Source organism: Pelophylax lessonae, assembly GCF_965119305.1.
Source record: "Pelophylax lessonae genome assembly, chromosome: 7".
In the NCBI taxonomy this organism is placed as follows: domain Eukaryota; kingdom Metazoa; phylum Chordata; class Amphibia; order Anura; family Ranidae; genus Pelophylax; species Pelophylax lessonae.
Window position 1 is genome coordinate 170,284,939 of NC_138774.1, and position 26,920 is coordinate 170,311,858.

The 26,920-nt window shown below is 41.3% G+C and overlaps 1 protein-coding gene across 2 annotated transcripts in view; it reads left to right on the top strand.

Annotated features, from left to right (window-relative positions):
• Positions 1 to 26,920, top strand: part of ARHGEF9 (Cdc42 guanine nucleotide exchange factor 9) — a 621,241-nt gene that overhangs the window by 259,055 nt on the left and 335,266 nt on the right. Inside the window, exon 1 of one of the 2 annotated variants that reach the window (XM_082263896.1) lies at positions 13,225 to 13,479. The exons of the other annotated variant lie outside the window; for it this stretch is intronic. Coding sequence (XP_082120022.1) covers positions 13,435 to 13,479 — 45 coding nt within the window. The 5' untranslated portion in view covers positions 13,225 to 13,434. Of the gene's footprint in view, positions 1 to 13,224; positions 13,480 to 26,920 lie in introns of those variants that run through there. 2 annotated transcript variants of the gene reach the window in all.

Below are 26,920 nucleotides of genomic sequence, written 5' to 3' on the forward strand. Positions count from 1 at the left end.
ATCTTTTAACATGTTATGACTGCATTTATTGCTTCTTTGTTGAAGGCATGGAGATATGCTAGAACATCCCCTTTTCTGCTCAGGTATCATACTGGAAGGTTGTTTGAAACCTAATCTTATCTGGATTTACAGCAGGCTGGGCAGTTAGTTCAGCTATTATTTTAACTAAAAACAAACCTCTATCAAGGAAGTATGGATGCGGCCATTGCTAATTTCATATCGGAAAATGCTACTTGCATAGCTGTAATGCTCAAGCAGCATTTTCAGTATTCTGAGTCACTGGCCTGGAACAAGTGTGCAGATCAGGATTTTGACTTCACTCTGACTCTCCTAATCTGCATGCTTGCTCCAAAAACAGTGGTCCACATAGTATTAAACCCATTGGATCAGTATATCAAAGGAACTTCTTAGAATGAAGTCAGCAGTAGCTGTATTTCTTTCAGTACAAGTTTAGTAAAGAATACCTAATGCAAAAACCTTTTTCAGTTCTGTGTAGAGTAGGCAATGATTTACACCCCAGTTTGGAAGAATTTCCCCTAACTCCCTATTCAGGAGAAATGACAGAAAATGCCTCCTAAATGAGACACTAGTCAACAGAACCATTGTCCCCATGGGAAGATTTCCACTCTATTCTGTATACATTGTGGTGCTTATTGTTCCCAACTGTACCTTTACACTACTGGATCAGTATGACAGCCAGAAAACATTTTTTTTCTTTTTTTTTTTTAAAGGAGAGGTCACTAATGGTATCATCCATTCTTACAAACCACAGACTACTTTTAAGGATTGTAAACTGGAGTATTGGATTTCACCATGCAGGTGAATACTGGTGTTGCAACTTATTGGTTCAATTATAAGGAGGCTCTATGAATGTTCTTAGATTTTAATAGTCAGCCATAGTCCATGATGACAGGAATACAACAGAAAGTCACTATTACATAAGAGAAACCTGTAGAACAAAGAGGGGCTGGGAGAAGCCAGGTGCAGTATCCTTTCAAGGAGGAATAGAGCAGGATACCACTGCTAGCTCCACTATCAGGGGACTCTAGATAGCTGGGACAAGAAACTTTCTATCAGTTTATAAAGTTTATAAAGTGCACCTGCACCGCTGCTCTGCCCATCAGCCACCCTCTTCACTTAAAGCGGCTCTGGTAACATAAGCACTATTAAACTATCATCTCGGGCAGCACAGTGGCTAAGTGGGTAACACTTTCACCTAGTAGCATTAGGGTTGTCGGTTTAAATCCCAACCATGGCACTACCTGCATGAACTTTGCATGTTCTCCCTGTGACTGTGTGGGCTTCTTCCAGTTACTCTGGTTTCCTCCAACACTCCAAAGCCATGCTGGTAGGTTAGTTGCCTCCTGCCTAAATTGGTCCTAATATGTGTATGTATGAATGTGAGTTAGGTACCTTAGATTTTAAGCTCCTTTAGGGCAGAGACCAATGCGAATGTATAATAAATATGTGCATCAATTCATGGCACTATATAAGTACCAGTAATAAATACATAAATAAATCTCACCTGCTGGGACTGCCAACATTGCCGAGAACTGCTGTACTCGAGTTGGTTGTGGTTTGAAGACGCTGGTGCCATAATATTTGGGACTGTTGAGTAAGCACCTTGCCACTGTCCTCCATGTGTTATTTGTTACTTCTAATTAACCAAATAATAATGGTTCCACCTTCCTTGGTCTCTGTGTGCCTTTACTCCATCTTGGGTACCAATCAATTCTTCCCACCCACATGGGACTGCTCTTAATTTTTCTGAATGAAGAAAGTCTGATAGTGGGATTCACACAAGTTAGAGCATCAGTTTAAAATATGTTTATTTGTATTCTTGTGAATTTAATATTTTACCATGTAAACTAGTATATGTGTTAATGAAACAAGCTTTTTTTATTTCATTTGCACCTCATAATTAATTTAGTATGTAGCTTATTCTCAGTATTGATCACTAAGAATGCCAACAGGTATAGTTCAATAAAACTGTAGAAAAAATAATTGTGTGTACTTGGAATAATAATGGCAAACTATAAACAACTAGCCTGTGCAAATAATTTGGCTGGAAGCGGCTCCTTTTTCCCTTATGTGTATGATGGCATCTGAAGAGCGCTTCTCCATTATGCATTCTGTTTTGTCTGCTAACACTGTAAAATTCAATATACACATATGGTAACATACTTACACACACAACCTGTTTGATAGCTCTGCACATTTTCAGGAAGGCCGGGGATTCTGACTCAAGAATTTCTCCTTGTTGTTGTTGGAGCTCAGCAGCTGACTCACTGCTGTTGCAGCTCTAAAGAGGTCTGTCAGCTTATTCTCCATGACCACCTATCTCATTCGATTTTCTGAGCGATATAAAGGTTTGCTGCATACAGCGATGTTAATTAGAGAAGCCTTTAAAATCTTGGTCAGTGGTCCTCTATTCAGATGACGAAGATTTCACCATTGGTAGAAAAACACATGAGCCTAACTGTGACTCAGACTTGCAATTATTGCAAGGAACTGTGAGAAACCCTGGTTTATATGTTTGCAATGATTACATCTCAAATGCTTCTATTTTTCTTTTATTATAATTTCAGTTCTGTGCATCTCTGGGGCGCATTCTAAAATGCCACCCCTTATGATAACAGATATTTGTAGGCTGTCTGCTTTGTAAAGCTTGTGATCATTTCCCTTCTGTTGGGTAAGTGTATATGGACACTAAAGGCCGTCAGAGAGCGCCTGTCAGTACTGTGTAGTATAAAGGATTTTCCCAGGACATGGCCCCAATGAACTATTTTGTACAGTGATCAACAAAACAGCCAAGAGCTTGTGCACATAGGGGAACTGCTGCTTGTAAGGTCCAATAAGCAGTGGGTGGCAGGAGGTTTATCCAAATGTGTTGAGTGCATTGTGATCCAGGCGGGGCTCAAACAGCTTTTAAACTTGAAGTTTAAAATTAAGATGTATTTAAATTCAAAACCATTTATTTTCCTATTGTAGAATAGGGAGGTCAAGGAAGAATTCCAGGTATAATATTTTTAGATAGTTTCATTGGCCCAGCTTGGACAAATGTAACTTTCCTCTAGAAACTGGAAATCACTGTAGTAGGCACCAGCTGAATTTCTAATTTATTTCATGCTATGAAGAATGCAAAGGGGGGCATAGGAAAACCACAGGTCTAGCAGCAAGCCCAAAATGACCTCATAGACAGGAACATATCTTTCCATTGAAGTTAAAAAAAAAAATTAAAAATAAAGATCCAGAAACTCAGCCCTTGGCCCTCCAGCGTCCACCTATAACTGATCCACTGGTTTTTAATAGTCTGCCCCTGTTTTTGTTCTATTTTGTTTTGTGTTTATTCTTCATGAAACTTGGACAGACTATTTTTTTTAATTAATATAATATATTTGACTGGCAGTTTACAGATAAATGTGAGAAATCAAGTGAAATAAATGAGTAAAGTGCCAGTGCTAGCAATGAAACATCTTACTGTGTTGAAGCCAGAATGTCCAGTATTTTAAAGAGGATCTGTATTGTGGAAGCTGTACCCAAAAAAGGCAAATACTAGTCACCAGTATTGCCTGCAGGCTCCCTGACACTGAAATTGTCCCCATTAGTGACTTACCATGACTTATTATGCCCTGTGTCTGTGTGGTGGCCATATTAGTAGAGAAGCAGGGCTTTGCTTCTTTATGCTAGAGCAGCACCTTGATGTCTTGTGATCTGATCACTGGTGGGAAAATATGTAAAGTGCAGCAGAAGAGGAGGAGAAAGTGCAGAACCACAAAATCAGAAGCAGGGAGATCCTTGCACTTCGAGTCCTCAGGTACAGCTTCATCGTCAACAAAGGGAACAGTGACCAATACAGTAGTGACATCACCAGATTTCATTTAAAATCTGATGAGGCCAACAGCCACTGGAACAATGCTTTAGATTCACACTATATATATATATATATATATATATATATATATATATATATATATATATATATATATTTATATATATATTACTGTGGCGAAGAACCTGTAGACATAAGAGGTGTGCTGCTTTTCCAGGGGGAATTTGAAACAAAAGAGATAAGATAAATAATCTTCCCTTTTTAAGTTGAAGTGAAAATCTGAGATAAAATTATCTAATCTGAAAACTGCTTCCACCCCACTTCTAACACCTATACCAGTGATGGTGAACCTTGGCACCCCAGATGTTTTGGAACTACATTTCCCATGATGCTTATCTACACTGCAGAATGCATTAGCATCATGGGAAATGTAGTTCCAAAACATCTAGGGGGGAAAGGTTCGCCATCACTGACCTATACTAACTTCCTTGTAGAAGAAAAATGCATATACCTACCTATTCTCAGGCCCCTCTGAGCCAGTCACATAATCACTCCTGTATTAGCCAGTGCCGGCTACAGGGGAGAGGAGAGAGTGCTTTGACAATGGCTCAAAAAACTTGAGCTGTGATGTCACCCACAGGCTTACTTTGGGCTATCCATTGATGGTGCTCCCTCCTCTCCCCTAAACCCCACTCCTAGCTGAGAGAGAAGAGCTGATCACATGATGGGACCAGAGCAGCCTGAGAATAGGTACATTGATATGCATCTTTCTTCTAGGGTAGGTAACTACGGTATTTAAAGGTGGGTGGTAACAGTTTGGTAACAGATCAGACAGTTTTATCCTGGAATTCTTCTTTCAGGTCTGTTTTAAAGTGGAACTTTAGTCAGAAAATTAAGTCCTGCTAGATCGCTTGAGGCAGGATGGCCCCTTTTGCAGGTATAGCTATGTAAAACATTAAAATAAGTGTCTATTCTGTTTAACCACTTGCCGTCTGCTCACTCGAGCACTACTGCGGCAAAGTGGTTCGTTATCGTCTGGCGACGTAGACCTACGTCGCCAGACACTCCCTTTTCTCGGCGGCGCACGCTCGCCGCCGGAGGCTCGCTCCCGCTGTATTCAGTCACCGCTGCTCTTCCCCGATCGTCGGGGATCTAGTGTGGAGATCCGCCTGCTTGTGTAAACACAAGCGCGCGGATCTCCTAAGTGACAGGCAAGGTCAGATTGCAGGGTTCAGCACAGCTGAACCCTGGATCTGTCCCTGTGTCACACAGTCACCTCCCCCCACACATGTCAGTAAGCACCAGGCATACATTAACCCCTCCCTCTCCAATAAAATTAACACCTTCCCTGCCAGTGTCATTTGTACAGTAACAGTGCATATATATAGCACTGATTACTGCAGTAATGTCACTGGTAACCCCCAAAAGTGTCAAAAATGTAAGTCAAGGGTCCGATCTGTCCGCCGCAATGTCGCAGTCCCGCAAAAAAAAAAATCGCAGATCGCCGCCATTACTCGTTAAAAAAAAAACACCAAAAATGACAGAAATCTTTCCCTTAGTTAGTAAACGCAATAACTTTTGCGTAAACCAATCAAAATACGCTTATTGTGATTTTTTTTTTTACCAAGCATAGGTAGCAGAAAACAAATTGGCCAAAAATTTTAAAAAATATTGATTTTTACATTTTTTTGGGAGGGAATTTCATATAAAAAAATGTGAAAAATATTGTTATTTTTTCAAAATTTACGCTCTTTTTTTGTTTATAGCGCAAAAAGTAAAAATCGCACAGGTGATCAAATACCACCAAAAGAAAGCTAAGACAGCAAAATCCTCTAGTGGTAAAAGGGTTAAAACCCAGTAATACACTCTCACCTTGCTCTGCACATTCTCATTTGCTCTCCCATTTTAGGCATTTTTAAGGCAAAGTTGAGTTAGTAGAGGCTGATCTGCTGACAGCCTTTAAAGCGGAGTTCCACCCAAAAGTGGAACTTCCGCTTTAGGGAGTCCTGACCCCCCGACATGCCACATTTGGCATGTCATTTTTTGGGGGGGGGAGCGGGTACCTAGTTTTGACAGGTACCCGCTCCCACTTCCGCTCGGAGCGCCGCGGCGCCCTGAGCGGAAGTTCTCCTCTCCCCCTCCCTCCCTGCAATCTTCTGGGACACGTCAGAGGTCCCAGAAGATTGCCGGCCAATCACGGCGCGCAGCGCGACTCGCGCATGCGCAGTGGGCACCCGGCTGTGAAGCCGCAAACTGTAACAGCTGGGTGCCCACAGCAGTGATGCCGGCGCCGTGGGAGAGGATCGAGGCTTCCGGCGGCCGCATCGCTGGACCGTTGGACAGGTGAGTAAATGGCTGGAACTCCGCTTTAAGCAGAATTAAACCCTCCTATCCTTTACAGCCAAGGACACTGCTTCTGTTTAAACTGAAACTGCCATGGTGATGCACATGTGATCAGTTATCACACCAGCCATTTGATGGTTTGACAGTTTGGTTAAGGACACAAGCAAATGTGACAGTTAGCAATCCTGTCATTCCAGGAATGTAACTGTTTTTTTGAAATGGCAGCCTCCAGCAAGAAGCAAGTTGTTATGGGTAAAGTTCTGCTTTATATAAAACTTATACTGAGGGAAATATAGAGACCAAAACAATGTATTAATTTGGGATAGACAGGCAGGGGTTAGAACTTCAGTGAGGTGTTAAAAACTGTGTGTCCCTATTGAGGAGACTTCCCTTCACTTCCTGTTCTGTCTGACAACTGACACCTTGATGAAAGCAAGAGGAAATCTCTGCAGCGAGGACAGAAATATAAACCTGAGTTTTGAGTGTAGAAGCAGACCAGGGACTGGAGGGGATAATATAGAGAGGTGGGAGAGCTAGCTGGAATACATTTCTGCAAACATGAATCAAAGCGGACATAAAGGAATTGTAAAGTCAGATGTTTTTTTATTTTAATGCATTCTTTGCATTAAGATAAAAAAGCAGAAACTCCTTCTCTGTCAAGCAATGTCCACGAGTCCCTCAGCCATCAGGGACTCTCCCTCCTGATTGGCTGGCTGAGGCACAGCCATGGTGCCATTGGCTCCATGGCTGTTAATCAAAGTCGGTTAGCCAATCAGGAGAAAATGGGGGCGGGGCCAAATGGCAGCTCCGTGTCTGAATGGACATATGGAGCTGCAGCTCGGCTGCGGTGCCCCCATAGCAAGCTGCTTGATGTGGAGGCTCTTGACAGGAGGAATGGGCTAGGAGCAGTGAAGAGGGACCCGAGAAGAGGAGGATCCAGGCTGCCCTGTGCAAAACCAACTGCACAGAAGAGGTAAGTATAACATGTTTGGTATTTAAAAAAACGAGACTTTACAATCACTTTAGGGATCCCACACCCATTCAAAAGCAGTAAAGTGTATTTATTCTTGCTTTAAGAGCTTCTATGAGTTTGACTTATTGAAATTGAAAGTATAAGGTGTTGTTAGACCATGTATCCAATTCCAGTGAAAGGCAATTAAACATCTGGTGGCAGTAAGTGTATACAGAAGTGGTTTTCTGGAATTGTGGATGGTGAAAGACCCAGCAAGTATGTGTATAGATCAACTGATATTTTAATTTATAAAAGAGTGTGAACAATAGATTCCACTGTTTGTCTAAATTGTTTTATCTTTGGGCATATCTAAAATATGTGATGGCGTTCCCAGGTGGTTGAGGCTCCTCCACCAGTGATCTCGTATGTTAGGGCTGCAAGTGTGTAGAAAGGCAGGGTGGTACCAATGATATAGTATTTTAAATTGGTTCCCCTTATAAACTGTACAAAGAAATATTCCGTGGGCAGCCATCCATATTGCATTCCATTCTTCTAATGAAAATTCAGTATCTGTTTTGATTTAGTCGTATACAGTGTAGTTGTATTTCAGAGGTGTTTAAGATTGTGGGGTCTTTAAGAGCTTATAGAAGCGTGAGATTAGACCCTTACCAGTTACACCTATAGTGCAACACTTTCCAAAGGGAGTGAGGAGGGAGAATGATAATCAGGGTGCAATAGATTGTGCGAAGTGTTTGATTTGGAGGTAGCTGAATAGAGCCTGCAAGTCTAACAGATATCTGTTCTGAAGGTTTGCAAAAGGTAGAAAAGATTTTGTCTTCATGTCAAGAATTTTGCCAATGTGGAAGAGGGATTTGAGTTTCCATGTTAGTATAGTAAGATGGGTGCAGTAACCTGTAGCAACCAATAAAAATTCACCTTGTACAGGTCTAAATCAGAGTGGATCCTGATTGGTTACTGTGGGTTACCTCCCTTAAAAAATATAAGTCTATATTTTGGCAAGTGATCCTAATTAATTTGTCCTGATAAATGCAGCTAAATAATGTTTTCTTTTACAAAAGTTTTTATTGTATAACAAAATAGTATAAACAACAATTCTACACGAATGAATACAGCACAATGGAACATGTGAACAAAAATCTCAACTAAAAACAAACAAGGAAATATAACAAGACATATGGGGCAGTAGGCAGGATTCTCTTTAACTTATTAATACTTAAACTAGTTAAATAATTGACACCACAAAATTCTTTAAAGTTTGGAATAAAAGAGGCCGCGGCCGTTTATTATTTACCAAAATTTATAATCAATAACTCTTTAAAATATCAATAAACATCAGAATAGAACAACCCGGTCACCACGACCCAGGTTGCCATTAGCAGAATTTAAATACATCAAATAATTCATCCAACTCAATAAATACTTTTCAACATAAACGTCCCCCTTCGCAACAAGCGAAGGTGACCCTAAAATAATAAACTGACCGCGACAAAACAAAAGGGGGGGGGAGGGGAACCGCTCAGCTGTCTTCTTTCTTCTTCTTGTCAGGCGATGTGAAGTCCCATCCGTGAGGGGACCCCTTAAATGGCTCTGCTGGAAGCACCTGAACCAATCACATCCCTGTATCACCGGCGGGAAAAACAGGATAAAACAAGTAAGGGGCTTATTCTACCTAGCTACTCGGGCAGCTAACCGTTATCTTAACATCCAATCAGCTCTAAGTAATAGCTGACAGGCTGGAAATCTGCCTAACAACTGAACTTTCTTATTATTCCTGACTACACTACAATTACCTGCCACTGCCCCATAAATAAAAGGGGCTATTAAGCCCCTTTTCTTTTTATTCTTCAATGAGTAGGTGTTCTATTATAAAGGAAACCCTAGGGTGGGGATAAATAATCTCCCAATCTCAGATAGCATGGATACGCACAATACTATCTATGAACTAAGAAGCAAAAGTAACACCGTTGGGGCCGCAGGCCTACCCCCCTCTGTCCGAAATGTGATAGGGAATTGGGCACTCTGATTCATATGATGTGGCGCTGCCCCAAATTGTTCAGATTCTGGTCCACGGTTATCGCTACGATATCTAGGGTTTATAACTTCCAGCTATTGTGGGATCCCATGATCTGATCTGCCTGCTTGGAGCCCTGGAAGTTGAGTCTTTAACCCCTAACGCACATGTGGCTGTTATTAGGCTGCTGTATATAGCACGTAAACTTATTGCCAGATATTGGATCTCTTCCAGGGTGCCAACGGTGCAGCAATGGATTGCGCAAGTTAATAGTTCCCTAATTAGAGAAAAACTGACTTATCAACATAGGAAAGCACATAAGAAAATTTTCTCATTGTGGCAACCTTGGCTGGATGACCCAGCCTTGGTTCCTCCACAGCTAGTCATGCACTGGCTCCTCACAGGTTAAGTTTGTTCTTTGAGAATCGTGCAGGTGATGAAGTTCGGTGAAGCTCTCCCTTTTCCCCTTTCCCTTTCTTTTTTCTCCCCCCTGTTTCCTTCTATGTTTCTGCTGCCCTTCCCCCTACTCCTTTTCCCCCTACCCTAGTGCCTACCTTATCTCCCCTTCTGCTCCAGGACCTTCTGTTTAGCTCCTTATTATTTTGTGGAAATTTTATCTGGTCGCGGTCTCTAGGTGGACCTTACAGTTATTGTTTATTGGTTATAAGTTCTGACTTCCTTGGAAGGTACCCTTACGAATTCTCCCTATTTGGTGACTGATGAGTACTCTCCCTGATGCTGTTACAGAGTACCGACTGGATTTAAAGGTTTTTCTGTTTTTGCTTTACAGAATGATACCTGTGCATTGTACTACCATATCTCTTGACGTAAAGTATATTCTTATGCTTACAGTTTCTAATGCTTGTACAATGTTCAACTTTTCTATCAATAAAAGTTTTATTTTCTTGGAAAAAAAAAGAAGCAAAAGTAAGTTCCATTGAGGGAATACAGTAGTTAGTTAGGCATATTCATTCCATGAAGAACACAAAGACGTGTCGTCACAGGTGGGACACGAGGAAGGAGAAAGGAGAAGAGAAAAGGAAGAAAGAATAGAGGAAAGATTAGAAAAAAGGAAGCAAGGGAAGGGGTAGGTCCTGCTGGGTGAACATCAAGGGATCATCAAAGCTAAATAATGTTTTCATAAGTGCACACAAAACTGATGTTTATCCATGGGAAGGGATCATTTATAAATAAAAACCAATCAGATCAGTTTTATTTTTTTATAATAATAGCTAGTTCTGATGCAGAATGCATTATTATAGATTTTTATTAAAATGTAGCAAATAATAATAAAGTGGAACAATCCTGGTTCACACTATGAATTGCACAGGAATGTGTAGCGCATTCCTGTGCAATTCATATGCAATTCAGTGAGGTGCAATTTGAGCCCATTCATTAAGAATAGGCTCAAACCGCACTGAATTGCACCAAAAGTAGTGAATGTACTATTTTTGGAAACCCACTGCAACAGGCTGCTGCAACCTACATTTGCGGTGTCAATAACTTTACATTGATACCTTCTGCAGATCACAACTGCAGTGCTATTTCAATGTGGTGCAGGAAAGACGCACGGACCGCGGGTTTCCCACATAGCGTTCTAGTGTGAGCCTAGCATTATAAAATATGGAGAGAGATTATCATTGCTATTTAAAACAAATGTACACCTCAAGTAGTCGCAGGAAATACCACTGAAAATGATGAAACAAAAGGCTTGTGGCTCTAGCAGTTATAATACACATGGGAGAGTTGAAAATTTAGGAGCCACTCTTCTTTCTCTGCATTTTACAACTGTAATTAAGGAGGCAGGCACAGATAATTTACTGTAATCCTCACTGACTGCTGATCATTCTAAAACAGGCTGAGGACAGGCAACACAGTTTACCAGATTATTTGTTAGATGTTAAACCAAACAAAGGATCTGGTAAACTGTGTTGCCTGTCCTCAGCCTGTTTTAGAATGATCAGCAGTGAGGATTACGGTAAATTAAAGTATCAATACATTGAATTAAAGTAGAACTCTACTTTAATAAAGAATTGCAATGCATTAAAGGAGTTGTATTATGCTGTAGTGAAGCCCATAAGCCATAGTGCTGCCATTAATGATAGTTTAAGCTTGCAGTCGGCACCTTCTCACTGAAGATATAGACATTAAAGAATAACTCCACTTTTGTTGACAAAAAAAAATCCCCCATAGGTGATGAATGTACATTGCAAGGATTTTTACAAACTTTGCTACAGAGTCCTACCTGATTCATCTGTAAAGGAATAGCTCTTTGTTAGATCATGTTTTGTGCAGTATTGATTCTGATTGGAAGTGACTTTTTCATTTTTAATCAGCTCATAGTGGTAGGATCTGCATTCCGTTAGAAGTGATTAACCCTTTAGGAGCATCTCACCTAAACTGATTTTTTTTTTTTTGCTGCAGAGGATGCTTAAAATCTGACTTATACCCTAGTGCAGACTTCTGGGAAAATCAGTGAGACAATCACACAAACAGAAAATGACATTGCTGGGGAAGCTCTGTACCCCAACTCTCTAAAGAACGCTTCCAGGATGTCATATTGCATTGAATTTTACAGAAGAATACAACACTGCAGATTGAAAAGGAAATATGATTTTTAAATACAATAAATGACAATATGGCTTGAGTCACACTTATGTATGCTATATGTGCCTTTTTTTCATTTGCAATATTTTTTCCCAGAAAAGTGGAGTCACCCTCTAAGCTACTTTTCAATGAGTACTTCCAAAGTTATTATTGAGTATTAGTACTTCCATATTTGAAAGTGGGGTTACCCTTTAAGCTACTTTTCAATACGGACTCCCAAAGTTATTATTGGGTTTTAGTGCTTCAATATTTGAAAGTAGAGTTACCCTTTAAGTTACTTTTCAATAAGGACTCCAAAAGTTATTATTGAGTATTAGTGCTTCCATATTTGAAAGTGGAGTTACCTTTTAAGAGTTACCCTTTCAGCTACTTTGGATTCCCTCTAAGGACTCCTAAAGTTATTATTGGGTATTAGTGCTTCCATATTTAAAGGTGGAGTTACCCTTTAAGAGTTTTCCTTTCAGCTACTTTGAATTTCTATAAGGACCCCCAAAGTTATTATTGAATATTAGTGCTTCCATATTTAAAGCTGGAGTTACCCTTTAAGCTACTTTTCAATAAGGACCCCCGAAGTTATTATTGAGTATTAGTACTTCCATATTTAAAAGTGGAGTTACCCTTTAGGATTTACCCTTTCAGCTACTTTGGATTTCTATAAGGACTCCTAAAGTTATTATTGAGTATTAGTTCTTCCATACTTGTATATTCCAAGCCAGGCATGCATGGTTTTTTTTTTTTTAGCACTTTTATTTCAGCAAATAAAAGTAACCTACAAAAAAACTCACTGAAAATTGTATTGACACCTGTTTTAAAAATCTTTAATTTGGGATTCTTGAGGGAAGGGCACTGCCAACTATCTGGAAAGGACACAGCAAAGCCGACATCTGCACAGTAGTGACATCTGCAAAGGGACTTTGAAATATTTTAATGAAATGTATAAACAAATCAATAAGCGAGGTCATTAAAAAATAAATAAATCTTTCCTAATAGTTTTATGTTGAAGAATGCATGACAGCTGAGATCGGGTGTAATTTCCCATCAACAAAGAGCACCTGTGGATTCAAATAATGCAAAGTCTTAGACACATTTTGAGACATATTTATTTACTATCATTTTTTTTTTGTAAACTTTTAGCTATTTTTTCTAAATTTTTATTATCTAATAAAAATGATAAAAATGCAATTGATCTTTCTTTTTATTTTGAATAAAGCGACTTAACAGTCCAGGACTTCATTTAATACCATAGTATGATTAATGGACAGTCAAATAAAGAATGGCTTATAGAACATTATGGTAGGCTAAGGAATAAAAATAGATAGACCAAAAAAAAAAAAAGGCGTATTAAAATAAAGGTGTAAATGCTGTTCACAATGAAAAGTGTTAGGGAATGCAGGAACGAATGTAAATGTTGGAGACTGAAATAAAGAGGGTGAGAAGGAGGGGAAAGAGAGCGAGACAGAGAGAGGGGGAGGGGATGTGTGTGTGTGTGTGAGAGAGAGAGAGAGAGAGTGAGAGACACAAAGCAAAAGGGTCTCCTTCAACCACCCAAGAACCCCCCCAAAGCTAGAAGCCAATGTGCTGATATCGCTGAAGGAGACAGATGTGAGACTGCAGCTGTCACACAGGGGGGTTAAACCCAGGAGTAGAGGGCTACAAGCATCGTTCAGGATGGATCGGCAGAACCTTGCATGGACCAGCGGAAGAGAGGGGATGGTGAGTCCAGGTAGCTGCTGCTATCTCTACCCTTCTCTCTGAGAGGCAGCGCAGATCTACGGGGCTAAGCTCCAGCCATTTTATACACAACATTACTGGCTCTACAGAACATGGAGATGCATCTCTTTGCAGAGGGAGGTTGCTAGACTCTACATCCCATATTGAGGCATCAAGAGCATGCAGCAATGTAAGAATACTTTGCTATGTTTAGGCACCTGCACCTGCTATGTTGCTTGTCTGTTGTGTGCTCCTGTTGCAGTAATTCCTTTAGTACCGGTGCTGCAGGCCTCCCTTGGATCGGAATGGGTTCTTCTACTATTTGAGGGGACCGGTTCCCATTGTACTAACTGCTCAGCCAAAAGATGATGCTTCACACAGCCGTAAAACTGACAGCTGCAGCTAAAAATAGACCCGGCTCTACTGGGCTTCTGGCAATGTTTGGCTTTTGGTGCTGTGTGTGAAGCAGCATACACCATGTAAGGGTTAATAGATGCTGCAATGGGGAAGGTAGCAAAGGCTGGGTAGGCTTTAAGGTTTTCATATAATGAGATTCAGCTAATCAATGTACTGTTTGTGTCCAGTTAGAAATGCAGATTTCAATGAATCAATATATATTTCTATGGAAATGTAACTAGGGATAGTCCATTTGGTAACGGATTATTTTTATATGAACATAAAAGATAAAATTTTGCTGCGTGATGGTGAATCCTATGGATCTGTAAAGGAATTTATGTTGCTATGCACTGAAATGGGTAAACTTGTACATTGACTGACCATTGCTTGTCTTTATACTGTCGCACAATGTCATATGCAAGTAAAATATTTTTCTGCGGGATATGGTAAACCGACCAGCCCAGTAGTTAAAATGAATAGAAACCTAAAATGACACGTTTTATCACTGCATTTGTGTGTCCCCCCTACTGATTAAAAAAATGAGCCTTTTATTTATGCATAATCTAACCCCCCCACTTAGTACTCGTTCCTTTCTCAGTACAAGGCTTCCTGTGGTTACTGATGCTCCTAAGCATAGAAGCAGATCTATGTTAGCGTGGTCAGTTTGCGTCCTTTCCTCTTCCAATAGAAACGATAGGACAATGTGCCGACGCACAGCATGCCGGTAGTCAGCCTGCAGGCTAACACACCCCCTGCCCAGCCGCACAGAACCTGGCTGATAGTGGATCCTGCCAGGGATCATCAATTAGAGACTCTGCTCAGGAAAAAAAGGGGAGATATAGCGATCACATGACCACTAATAGAAAGAAGCCAAAAAACAATATTTATAGTGTAGTTTGGATTATTTATTTAAAATAGCATGTTTAAAGAATGTAAATATTTTAGACTTGTTTGGGTCTAGGGCAGCACAGTAGCTAAGTGGTTAGCAATTCTGCATAGCAGCACTAGGGTTGTCCTTTTAAATCCCAACCACGACAATACCTGCCTGTAGTTTGCATGTTCTCCCTGTGCCTACAATATGGTAATTTAGATTGTAAGCTACATGAGGACAAGGACTGATGTGAATGTATAATATATATATATATATATATATATATATATATATATATATATAAAGTGCTATTTAAATTGACTGTGCTATACCAATACCTATAAAAATAGACTGAAATGTTTACATACACTTTAAAGCTCAACTCTAGCAAACTTAAAAATCATCCTATACTGCAAGGGTTAATTGCACTTTTGGGTCTAGGTAACATACAAAAGAAGATCTGTTTGCCCGATTCTCTCCTCCAAGCTGCTAGCCAAACTGGTCCCCGCAACGTCTTCTTCCCCAGGCTTCAACGGTCTAAGGTCCTAAAGCCATCAGACCAATGCAGGGTCCATACTGATGATGTCAAGAGACAGTCAACCACCAGAGAATCTGCTGAAGAGAGTGGAGGATCTGGTAAATCAAAGTATAAGTTCGCCTTTGTAAAAAATATATTAAATGCACATCTTTTTGTAGGCAAAAAAAATAAGCATTTATTATTATTATTATTTTTTTTTACTAGGAGTCTGCAAAGCATTTCACTTTCACACAGGGCTCTTGCAGACTGTCAGTGTAAGTTGTCTGCTCATACCTTGTAAATGCCTGTTTGTAGGACCAGGCAGTTACACACTGACAGGAAGAACTCTCAACAGCACCCTGGTAGTTCATTGAGAAATACAAACCATCAGCCTCAAAGACTGTCGGTACTTGTAGTTCTCCCATTCACAGAACTCTGTGAATGAATGACATGGCTGGGTGGGTAAAGACCTGCACGGCTGCGTTTTTTTTAAAACTGTGACATCGAGTGCGGGGAAAAGATCCCCACTTGCTGTCACAGTGGTGGGGGGGGGGGGGGGGGGTTGCGAGGCCTGCTGCATCTGTAGCATGTTACTCTCTGAATAAAAGTGTGATATTTTACAAAAGGTGAACTTATCCTTTAAAGTGCAGAACCTCTCCTCTAGATCAGTGGTCTCCAAACTACAGCTTGCTTTTATCTGGCCCTTGGGGCACTATTTCATGCACTGACACCAACAATGGGGCACAATTCCTCCCAATGACACCAACAACGGAGCAAAATTCCTCCCAATGATGGAGCACAGTTCCTCTCACTGATATCAAAGAGGGTGCATTGTTTACTCCCACTGATGCCAGGACATTTTCTACTCCCAGTGACCACTTTCCAGCCTCCCATGAGGTATGAAGGACAGTAAACTGGCCTTTTGTTTAGAAAGTGTGGAGATCTCTGCTTTAGACAAAACGATCAGTTAAGCCTTGCAGTGCGGACACAAAACCCCACTGGGGAAAGGATAATTTTTAGTGTTCCTAGAACTAGACTTTAATGCAGTAATCCAATCTTGTATTAGTTGGGCAGGTAAAGCATGTAGGATAAAGTTATCATCCTAAATTCAGATTAGAGGCCTGAAGCACCACATAGCCCTTATATGTTGAAAGAATGTGATTTTAGACCGCGTGTCAGGTGATTCCCTCAATTGTCCCATCTTAAACGCAGAGCTATATATGTACTACCCCAATGGTTTTGACAAAGCACGTTTAACGTGCGAAACGCGTCAACCTCCCTTCTTCCTTGCCGATATGCCAATTGTGCCATGTTTTATTGATTTTTTTTCAATACATTTTTGTATGCATCATATAGGTGTGCAGCCATCCAGTCCTTTTCCTTTCCGTATGTACTACCTCTGTAGACAACAGTCTCCTTGTTCACACATAGTCTGAGTCTACCCGCCTCGGTTCACAGCATGACCTCCTGATGAAACATCTGTTGCTAGGAGGAAAATGCTTCCCTGCAGTACATCACTAATTTCAGCGTTACCATAGCTTTCTTGGTAGAAGGGTCATGGCCCAGTATGCTAGTGACTGATGCAATTACTTCTCACTTTACCTGATCATAAAAGAAAGCAGTGGTGTTTTTTCCAGGTAAACTAAGTGTTGCTTTGTCTTCTGAGCCTAGGGCTTCTAATTAAACAGCCACAAAATGTGATGACACATTTGATTAATACAAAGCCATCTTCACTGACAAACAGACCAAAGGTGTACAGTGAGCAGACCCTCCAGCATTAGTTCAGATCATCCAGGTTCCAAGCCAGGGATTTAACTGTGTGTAACTCATGCATGTGTAAATGCATAATACAAACTTTACATGTACAGGAAAGAAACTAGGGAAATAGGTATTGTTCATGGAAACCAGTGGTGAGGGTAGGGGGCTGTCATGACTGAATCCTGTTCCGGTACTTTCTAATTTACTGGAGCAAGTAGGTCAGAAGCTAATTTCACCATTGTTTTTCCTAATCTAAATGCTTATTCTGAGCGGGTGTTTCAGGAAGTATTGAAATCAGAGACAGACAACAAACTTTTTCAGTACCTGTTTCCTTTATTGGTAGGCCCAAGCTTGCCGACTTGCAGGTCTGTTGCAAGCTTCTTACAAGGTGCCTCCATACTACTAGCGTTAGACATAACAAAGGAGGATGACAACTGGACCCTTCTTGAGGTTTCCGAGTAGACCAAAACTTTTTCTGCTTTGGATCAGAAAATCACTTCAAGGATCAGGAGATATGTTGTCATCCAACGATGCTATACTTGAGCTCAGTTTTCATTGGGGTGAGCACCATTGAGATGTTTACTGAACATCAGCTTGTTGTCTAGCTGTAAATAAGCAAAACATTGGGGGAGCAGACCCTGAACATGTATTTCTAAAGCTGGTGCAGCTATGAACCAAGTGACATGTATATTAAAAAAGAATAGCGCACACATGCAAAAGAAATGACTATCAAATATGAAGACAATCCATAAATACAAATGGGGATTTGGTCCCACCATATGGCCATATCGTGCTCAAGCCCACCACTACGTCAAAGTACCCCATTGTCAGTGGGTCCTACACTATCCATAAAAAAAGGATGAATCCAGCCTCTTTTCTTTTTTAATATATATGTTGTCTAGCTGTACCTGATCCTCAATCCTATATAATGGTTTTACCAGCATACAAACTGTTTTCCTCATTGGCCTAGGATAGGTAAGATAGATATGAGCTGGAGGGCTTTGTACATCAGGGATGTTTCTCACTACCAGAACTGCAGTGGTTATTAGACTTTTAAGATATTTGTGTGTAATACCCGCTTTAATATATTATTAAAAGATGTGATCTTTTCTGATGACAAAGTGCTGTGATATGTGCTATATAGCAGCTGCATATGGATTCCTAAGACGTGGCTATTTTCAGCCATAATACGCTTTATTGGTTTTGATAAAATAATCCCTTGTGTATGGGATTGTACGGATCTTGCACAAAATGATGTGTGAATAATCCGCTGGGATTTGCCAGTGTGCCCATCATATTAGTGCATCTGCAGATATCCTGCACAGCATTTTGTTACTATATTTATGATTTGGCCTATTTTATTATGGAAGGTTTAACACCCTTTGTTGGCTAACTGTAGTTATTAAAAATGCAAACTTTTGAAAAAAGCAAGTTCAGGTTTCTTCATTGGGCATTTATATGGACAAGAACATTTTGAAAAATGGTGATAAGGCTATTGCTTACCATACTTGATTAACTTTGTTTTTGGCAAAAAGAGATCTCCCAATATCACCCCCTTCACTTATTATGATAACTAATAAGACAACTTACATTGAATAGCATGGGGTAAGTCTGCACTGCATCTTGGGAATGAAGCTTTTTTTGTTTAGCTAAAATATATTGAATAGAAGAGCAGACCAAAAATATAATCATCTGGACCCCATAAACAAGATATGTGGCAGATACGTGCAAAGTGCAGTAACCAACGGCAACTAGTCTGATAAGAAAAAAAAAGAATGCAATTTGGGTATGGATTGCTGAATATTGCACTGCTCAAATAAACTCGAGGTTTTATTTTATGGTCTAGTACAAATGATAAATGTATACAGTAACCCAGAGCACCCAGTCAGCAATTATCATACACAGAGAGGAATGATCATTTGTGTCCAAATAATTAGACCCCCGGCATGCCCATAATTTCCCTGACATGTAGTTTGGATCTTTTCCCGCTACCAGTTTTATATAGTATAATGTTACAGCATATATACGTTAGGTATGCACCAATCCGACTTTTTTGGAGCCGATACCGATATCTGGCGTTGTGAAATTGCCGATACCGATACCGGAACCGATCCGGAGCTACACACAAAGCAAGCAGCTGCAGTACAGAGCAAAGCTGCTGCTTCATGTGTGTGGCTCCTCCATTCACAGGCGGAGTGCATCTGATATCACTCCGCCTGTGAGCCGGGCCTATACAGGAAGTAGCGGCTCCCATCCCATACTACTACTACACCAAGTAAGGGACGGCTGAGCCGGTACTCAGCAAAAACCAGATCGGCCCGTGGGACGGCTAAATTGTACCGATCTCCGATCCAGCTATTTTGTCTGGATCTGGGCTGATTTCCAATCCGAATATCGGATCGGTGCATCCCTAATATACGCAGTATCCCTACTGAATAAGCATAAAACAGTGACTCTTTGCAAAAAGTGACATAGACAGCAACAGGATCAACTGTATTGTCAAAAAAAAACCCATCAGATACATGAAGAATGTTTGCCATTTAAATGGTCAGTCCATGGACTGTTGATGTTTTCACTTTTTGTATTGTCTGGAACTGATTCCCTGAATGGTTGTTAGGAACTCCCGTCAGCTCCTCCAACTTTTCCATTATTAGAAGATCCAAGTTTCCTTTATTTTACATTTAGTGCATATTATGTTAAATGCAACAACAGAGGTGAGACCCCCAAGGTTTGAACATCTGTCAAACACTGAAATATGTTCCCACAGTTTTTAGGAAGTTATATTGAGATGGCGTTTCCACAGTTTTACGACAGCATGTTTTTCTGATAATATAGCACATGTATAATCACAATATCTATAACCAATGATGCATGATTTGCTGCCTATTTGTAAAATGTCCATGCAAGCCAAGCGAAAAAAACATCAATTGTCAGCATGCTGGATAATAACTCCTACTGTTTATGTGATGATTCAGTTTGTTACAGGGTGGAAACAATGCTTTCCGTGTCCCTATTTTTTTTTTAATAAAGTCATACTAAAGTCTTGTTTTTTTTTTTTAATTAAAAATAATATAAATATGTCATACTTACCTGCTCTGTGCAGTGGATTTGCAGAGCAGCCCAGGTCCTCCTCTTCTCAGGTCTGCTTGGGTGCTTATGGCCCCTCCCTCCTGTTAGGTGCCCCCACAGCAATCAGCTTGCTATATGGGCATCCGAGCCGAGCCACAGCTCTGTGTGTCCATTCAGACACAGAGCCGCGGCCCGACCCCACCCCCCCTTTCTTTACTCGTTAGCTGACTGACTTTGAATGACAGCAGTGGGAGCCATTGGCGCCGCACTGCTGTCTCAGCCAATGAGGAGGGGAGTCCAGGGCAGCCTAGACACTCTTACAACAGGTAACAGGCTTTTTATCTTAATGCTTAGAATGCATTAATCACTTGCTGACCACCCGCTGCAGGAATACTCCTGGGGGGGGGGGGGGGGGTGCGTGCATGGGACTGGAGACGATCCATGGGACTGGAGGCCGCAATTGCCGCTGGGCACCCACGATCGCTCCCTGCTGAGCGAGAACGACAGTCTGCTGTTGTAAACACAGCTGACAGTTTTTCTCTCTGGAGTGAACACAGAGAGCCTGTGATCCTCATATTTAAGATCACAGGTCTCTGTGTTGATTCCACAAGTCCCTCACCCATACAGTTAGAAAACACTCCCCTAGGTGCACACTTAACCCTTTGATTGCCCCTGGGTTAACCCCTTCCCTGCCAGTGTCATTATTACAGTAACAGTGCATATTTTTAGCACTGATTACTGTAGTAATGTCACTGGTTCCCCCAAAAGTGTCAAAAATGTCAGTTAGGGGTCTGATCTGTCCGCTGCATAGTCGCAGTCCCACTAAAAATTGCAGATCGCCACCATTACTAGTAAAAAATAAATAAATCATAAATCTTTCCCCTAGTTTGTAGACACAGTAACTTTTGTGCTAACCAATCAAAATACGCTTACTGGGATTTTTTTTTATAACAAAAATGTGTAGCAGAATACAAATTGGCCTAAAAGGATAAATAAAATGTATCTAAAAACATCTAAAATGTCGCTCTTTTTTTGTTTATAGCCCAAAAAATAAAAATCGCACTGGTGATCAAATACCATCAAAAGAAAGCTCTATTTGTGGGGAAAAAAGGACATAAATTGTATTAGGGTACAGCATCGCATGACTGCGCAATTGTCAGGTAAACGCAGTGCCGAATTGCAAAAAAATGGCCTGGTCATTAAGTGGGCAAATCCTTCCAGTACAGAAGTGGCTAAGATAAAAAAAACCTTCTACCTTTAAAACCCCTTTAGTTCCAGGTTCACACCAGTGAGCTTGATGCAGTGAGATTGTATGCATGTTTTATGTTTGGTTTTAGGCGTGATCCCATTGCCTTCTATTACAGCGTGTGTTTTCAGGAAAGTGCATTAAAGTCCTGCATGCTGCATTTTTGATGCACTTTCAGAAAACGCACGTCTAATAGAAGTCAATGGGATCACACCTAAAACCACACATAAAACTTGCATACCATCGTGCTTCCCATATTTCTTGATTCTATTTTTTGGCCACTTGGGATTTTGGGTGTTTCAGCCCACCTTTGTGTGTTGCAGCACCTCCCTCATTAGAAAACACATAAAAAAGGAAAAAATGAAAACTTCTATTGACCAGATTAGGTTTGCACACCCGGGAACTCAAACACAGGGATTTTGCCCATAGAGTCCATGGAATGTTTTCAGTCGTTGCCTTCAACACTGTGACCTAGCTATCACTGCAGCTCTTTTTTCATTGTTTATGAGTGGAAGCCAGTGGAACAGGCTCCCAGTCACATCTTTACTATGATAGTCAATCAAAGTGACCACATGAACGGGAAGCCCCTGTTACACCTCTCTTATAAACTTTTAAGGACCAAGCTCTCCCCACCTGAAAAGGTGAATTAGTGGGAAAATAACCTTATAATTTCACTGCTTAGGAGGAAAAGTTGCAATAGAATGTGGTGATTTGTTTTAAGTATGAACAGAACTTACCCATGAGATATGACAACAGTTTTTGAGTTACAGGGTGTATGCCAGTTCCTCTAAGTAGCTCCTAGACCAGTGTTTCTTAACCTTTTTTCAGTCAAGGCAACCTTTAAAAAATGCTGGACAATCTCGAGGCACCCTTTTAAAATTATGCACAGTCTCGAGGCACCCCTTTCTAAAATGTAAAAACAATTCTAATAGTTTTACACAATGCAGCAACATCCACAAGTCCAAGTTGGACACCCAACGTTATAGGCGATGTATTCTTCCAATGCAAATACACTTTTGCACACAGACTAGCATTCCAATGTTTCTTTTCTGCTTCAGTTTTTTTCGATCACTCAGCTAACGTGACCCCAAAGCTGATGGAGAGGGGCAGGGGAGGGTCAAACAAGGAAGCTTGCTATGCAGGCGACTGACATTCTCCTTATCAGCTTATGATGTCATTGGTCGTTAGGATGCCAGCAGATAGAAGGTTGCACTGGTCCACAATGAAAACCTGTGGCTTTGTGTAACTAAAAGGCAGGCTTCAGCCACACGCTGGTTTGTATACAATTTTTGGGCAATTTTTAGGCATTTTGCCAAGGCACCCCTGAAGAAACCTTAACCACTTCCCGCCCGCCCTATAGCAGAACGACGGTGGGAATGTGGTTGTATTATCCTGACCGGACGTCATATGACGGCGGCAGGATAATACAGCTCTGCGCACCCCCCAGGGGCGCGCAGAGCGACGATTGGTGATGCGAGGTGTCAGCCTGACACCCTGCATCTCCGATCTCAGTAAAGAGCCTCTGACGTAGGCACTTTACCATGTGACCAGCCGTGTCCAATCACGGCTGGTCACATAGCCGTTGATCAGCTTTCCTTAGTTCGTGCCTGACAGGCACGAGTAAAGGAGCGCCGATCGGCGGCTCCCCTGACAGGGGGGGGGGGGGTCGGTACTGGTAAACAGATCACTGATTACGAGTGCAGACCCTTGGGGGGGTGCCACTAGAACCACCAGGGATGCCCACCCATGACCCCAGGGATGCCCACCTATGACCCCAGGGATGCCCACTATGGCCACCAGGGATGGCAATCAGGGCTCAGGGAGCCCCCCATTGCCCTCCCCATCAGTGCTGCCCACCAGTGCCCTCCCTTTCAGTGCTGCCCACCAGTGCCCATCATTGCCATCTTTCAGTGTCGCCCACCAGTGCCCTTTATTGCCCACCAGTGCCGCCTATCAGTGCCCATTAGTGCCCATCAGTGCCCACCAGTGCCGCCTATCAGTGCCCATTAGTGCCCATCAGTTCCACCTATCAGTGCCCGTCAGTGCCACCTATCAGTGCCCATCAATGCTGCCTGTCAGTGCCCAGCAGTGCTGCCTATCAGTGCCCACCAATGCTGCATATCTGTGCTTCCTATCAGTGCCGCCTATCAGTGCCGCCTATCAGTGCCACCCCATCAGTGCCTCCTCATCAGTGCCTATCAGTGCAGTCTCATCAGTGCTTATCAGTGCAGGAAAAAACTTATTTATTTACAAAATTGTATAACATAAACAAAAAAACGTTTTTTTTTTTCAAACTTTTCGGTCTTTTTTTATTTGTTTAGCAAAAAGGAAAAAACCCAGAGGTGATCAAATACCACCAAAAGAAAGCTCTATTTGTGGGGGGAAAATGACATAAATTTGGTGTAGGTACAGTGTTGCATGACCACGCAATTGTCATTCAAAATGCAACAGCGCTAAAAGGGGAAAATTGGCCTGGGCAGGAAGGGGGTGAAAGTGCCCTGTATTGAAGTGGTTAAGGCACCCTAGGGGCCTGGGCACACTGATTGAGAAAGGCTGTCCTAGACTCCCTTCTTAGTTTTTGAGGTCAAAGAGGAATTTCATACAGATATTTTTACTTAGGTACATTGGTGTAGCATGTACCTTTGCATTTTCTCAATGAATGCAAAGCATTCTCTGATTGGAAAAGGTGGATAGTGACATTACTGCCCTGATTCTTCACCTCATCCAATCAGAGAATGTTTTGCATTCATAGAGAAAATGCAAAATGATCTCTGAATGTCACCTGTGATGAGCAGGCAACCTTCTGTGTTCACAATGCAGAAGGGCAGCCACTCAGCACGGGACGCAGAAGCTAGTGGAGATCCCTGCGGTAGCGGTGCCTACTACAGTAACTTCCAACTTCTAGAGGGATCCCTTGTGTATATATAGTATATACAATCCCAAGCTGGACCAATGTTACTATATACAAATATCCATATCTTGTGTTATCTTCTTTAAACGCAAGTTTAGATGTTGCAAAAGAAAAACAGTACAGTTACATACAATACAATTAAATGCAGAAGGTTTCAGAGGGCCCTGCTCGTTAGAGCAGTGTTTTTCAACCTTTTTTCAGTCAAGGCACCCTTTAAAATTAAAACAATCTCGAGGCACCCTCCAAAATTAAGGACAGTAATGAGACACCCCATTCTAAAATGTAAAAACTATTCTAATAGGTTTACATAATGCAGTAACATCAATTCATGTAGGAAACCCAATGTTAGAGGGTTTTTTTTCTCCCAAGCAAATACACTTTTGCAAACTGGTCCTGACTAGTATTCCAATGTTTCTCTTCCCCCTCAGTTTTTCTCCATCACTTAGCTAATGACACCCCAAAGCTGATGGAGAGAGGCAAGGGAGGATCAAACAAGAATCATATTCAGGCAACTGACATCCTCCTTATCAACTGATGATGTCATTGACCGTTAGGAGGTTGGCAGCTAGAAGGTTGTAATGGTGTAAAATGAAAACCTGTGGCTTTGTGTAACTAAAAGGCAGGTTTCATTCACCCATTGGCTTGTATACAATTGTGGGGCAATTTTTAGGCATTTTGCCAAGGCACCCCTGAAGAAACTTCAAGGCACACCAGAGTGCCTGGGCACCCTGGTTGAAAAACGCTGCGTTAGAGCTTACAATCTGGGAGCATTTTTCCACTGGCAACCAATGTTTTTTTTTTTTTTTTTTTTTCAAATATAATTTTTATTAAAAAATTAATGTGGGTTAACATTTCTTCAGACATCACATACATAATAACTTATAATACATAAATTTACATATTAAAGATGAGATACAATTTATTTTCTCTTCCCAATACCGTAATTGTCATATCCACTCCCCCTCCTGGGGAAATTATGCCCATCTTACTCACCCCACTTTCCCCGTTTATATTTTAACAAAGAAAAAAAAAAAAGAAATAGAAAAGAAAAAAGGAGAAAAAAGAATTTGGAAAATAAAAAAAAAAACATTGGCCACCAATTTTAATCTGGCCAACACACACTATGTCCTATAGAGTAGGATAGTGGTATTAAAAACAATCTGCGCTGTGTGTCTAATATGCCTCGTATGCCAGATTTATAATTGTTTTATTATTATTATATCATTAACTTGCTGAACATGCTTGTTTATGTTGAATTGTAGATATAATAATGTAGCAGGGATTTCCCAAGAGCTAAAATAGTTTCAAAGGTTCCTCTGTTTTAAAAAGCTTGATAAAGGCTGCTCTAGAACCCTCATGCTATAGTAAATGTGGTCCATGGGATATGCTTCAAATATTGCACAGTTATAGTCCTATTTATATTGTATGAGTCTAGTCTTCATATTCTGAAACATCAGGAATCATATTTTGATGCTGTCACACTTGAATCCATACCAGGACTTTAGGAGACACTGTTTATGTTATATGTGACTGTCATTCTGTACAATTCCTTTATGGTCTGGTTCACACTGATGCAATTTCAGATGTTACTTGGGTCGCACTTAATCTTATGGCAATGCAAATAACATGTCCTCTAATGGAGGCCGTTCACATCAATGCTGCGCAGTTGCAAAGCAACTTTGGGGAAGGGTCCTGTGCTACTTTGGTGTGATGCAGTGTGCTTTTGTGGTCCACAGACTTAAATGGAAATTAAACAAAATCGCCTCTATATACGTTTTTTGGTGCATTTTTGTGTGCGGTTTGTGCTGGTTGTTAGGAATGAGTCATTGGTTGTTAAGGAGCCAGGACTGACCCGCCAGCGTCTTGACAACCAGTGACTCAGCACTGCTGTTAGGAGCATGGATGATTCATCGCTTTCTAATAAGGATGAGTCATTCATGCTGTCAGCAGGGGATTTCCCTCTGACAGCAGAATTTAAACAAAAGATCCAACATAAAAATGCAGGGCCACTCCCCCCTAATCCATACCAGGCCCTTTGGGTCTGGTATGGATTTTAAAGGGGACCCCACGCCAAAAAGAACAAAAATAAAATTTGTGGGTTCCCCCTCAAATCCATACCAATTTCTTTGGTCTGTTATGGATTTTAAGGGGAGCCCCATGCCAAAAAATGCCAAAATTTATACCAGATCCTTATCTGGGCATTCAACCTGGCAGGCCAGAAAGGGGGGGGGGAGCCACAAAGCACCTTGTCCCCATGTTGATGAGGTAAGGGCCTCTTACCCACAACCCTAGCCTGGTGGTTGGGTGGTGCAGGGGGGTTAGCTTATCAGAATCCGGAAGCCCACTTTAATAAAGAGGACCCCCAGATCACTACCCCCATGTGAATGAATATGGGGTACATAGTACTCATTCACCCAAAAAATGTCAACAGTAAACAAAAAAACACAAGACAGTTTTTCAAAAGAAAAATAAAATGCCCCCCCCCCCCCCCCAGCAAAGTGCCCTCCTATGTTGAGGTCATGTGGCCTAGTATGGCTCAGGGGGGCAGTCACTCATTCCCACTTTTTCCTGGCCTGCTGGGCTGCATGCTCGTATATGGGTATGCTATAGGTTTTGGGGGGGGGGCATCATGTTTGTTTCTTTGCTGTGGGGTCCCCTTCAAAATCCATACTAGAC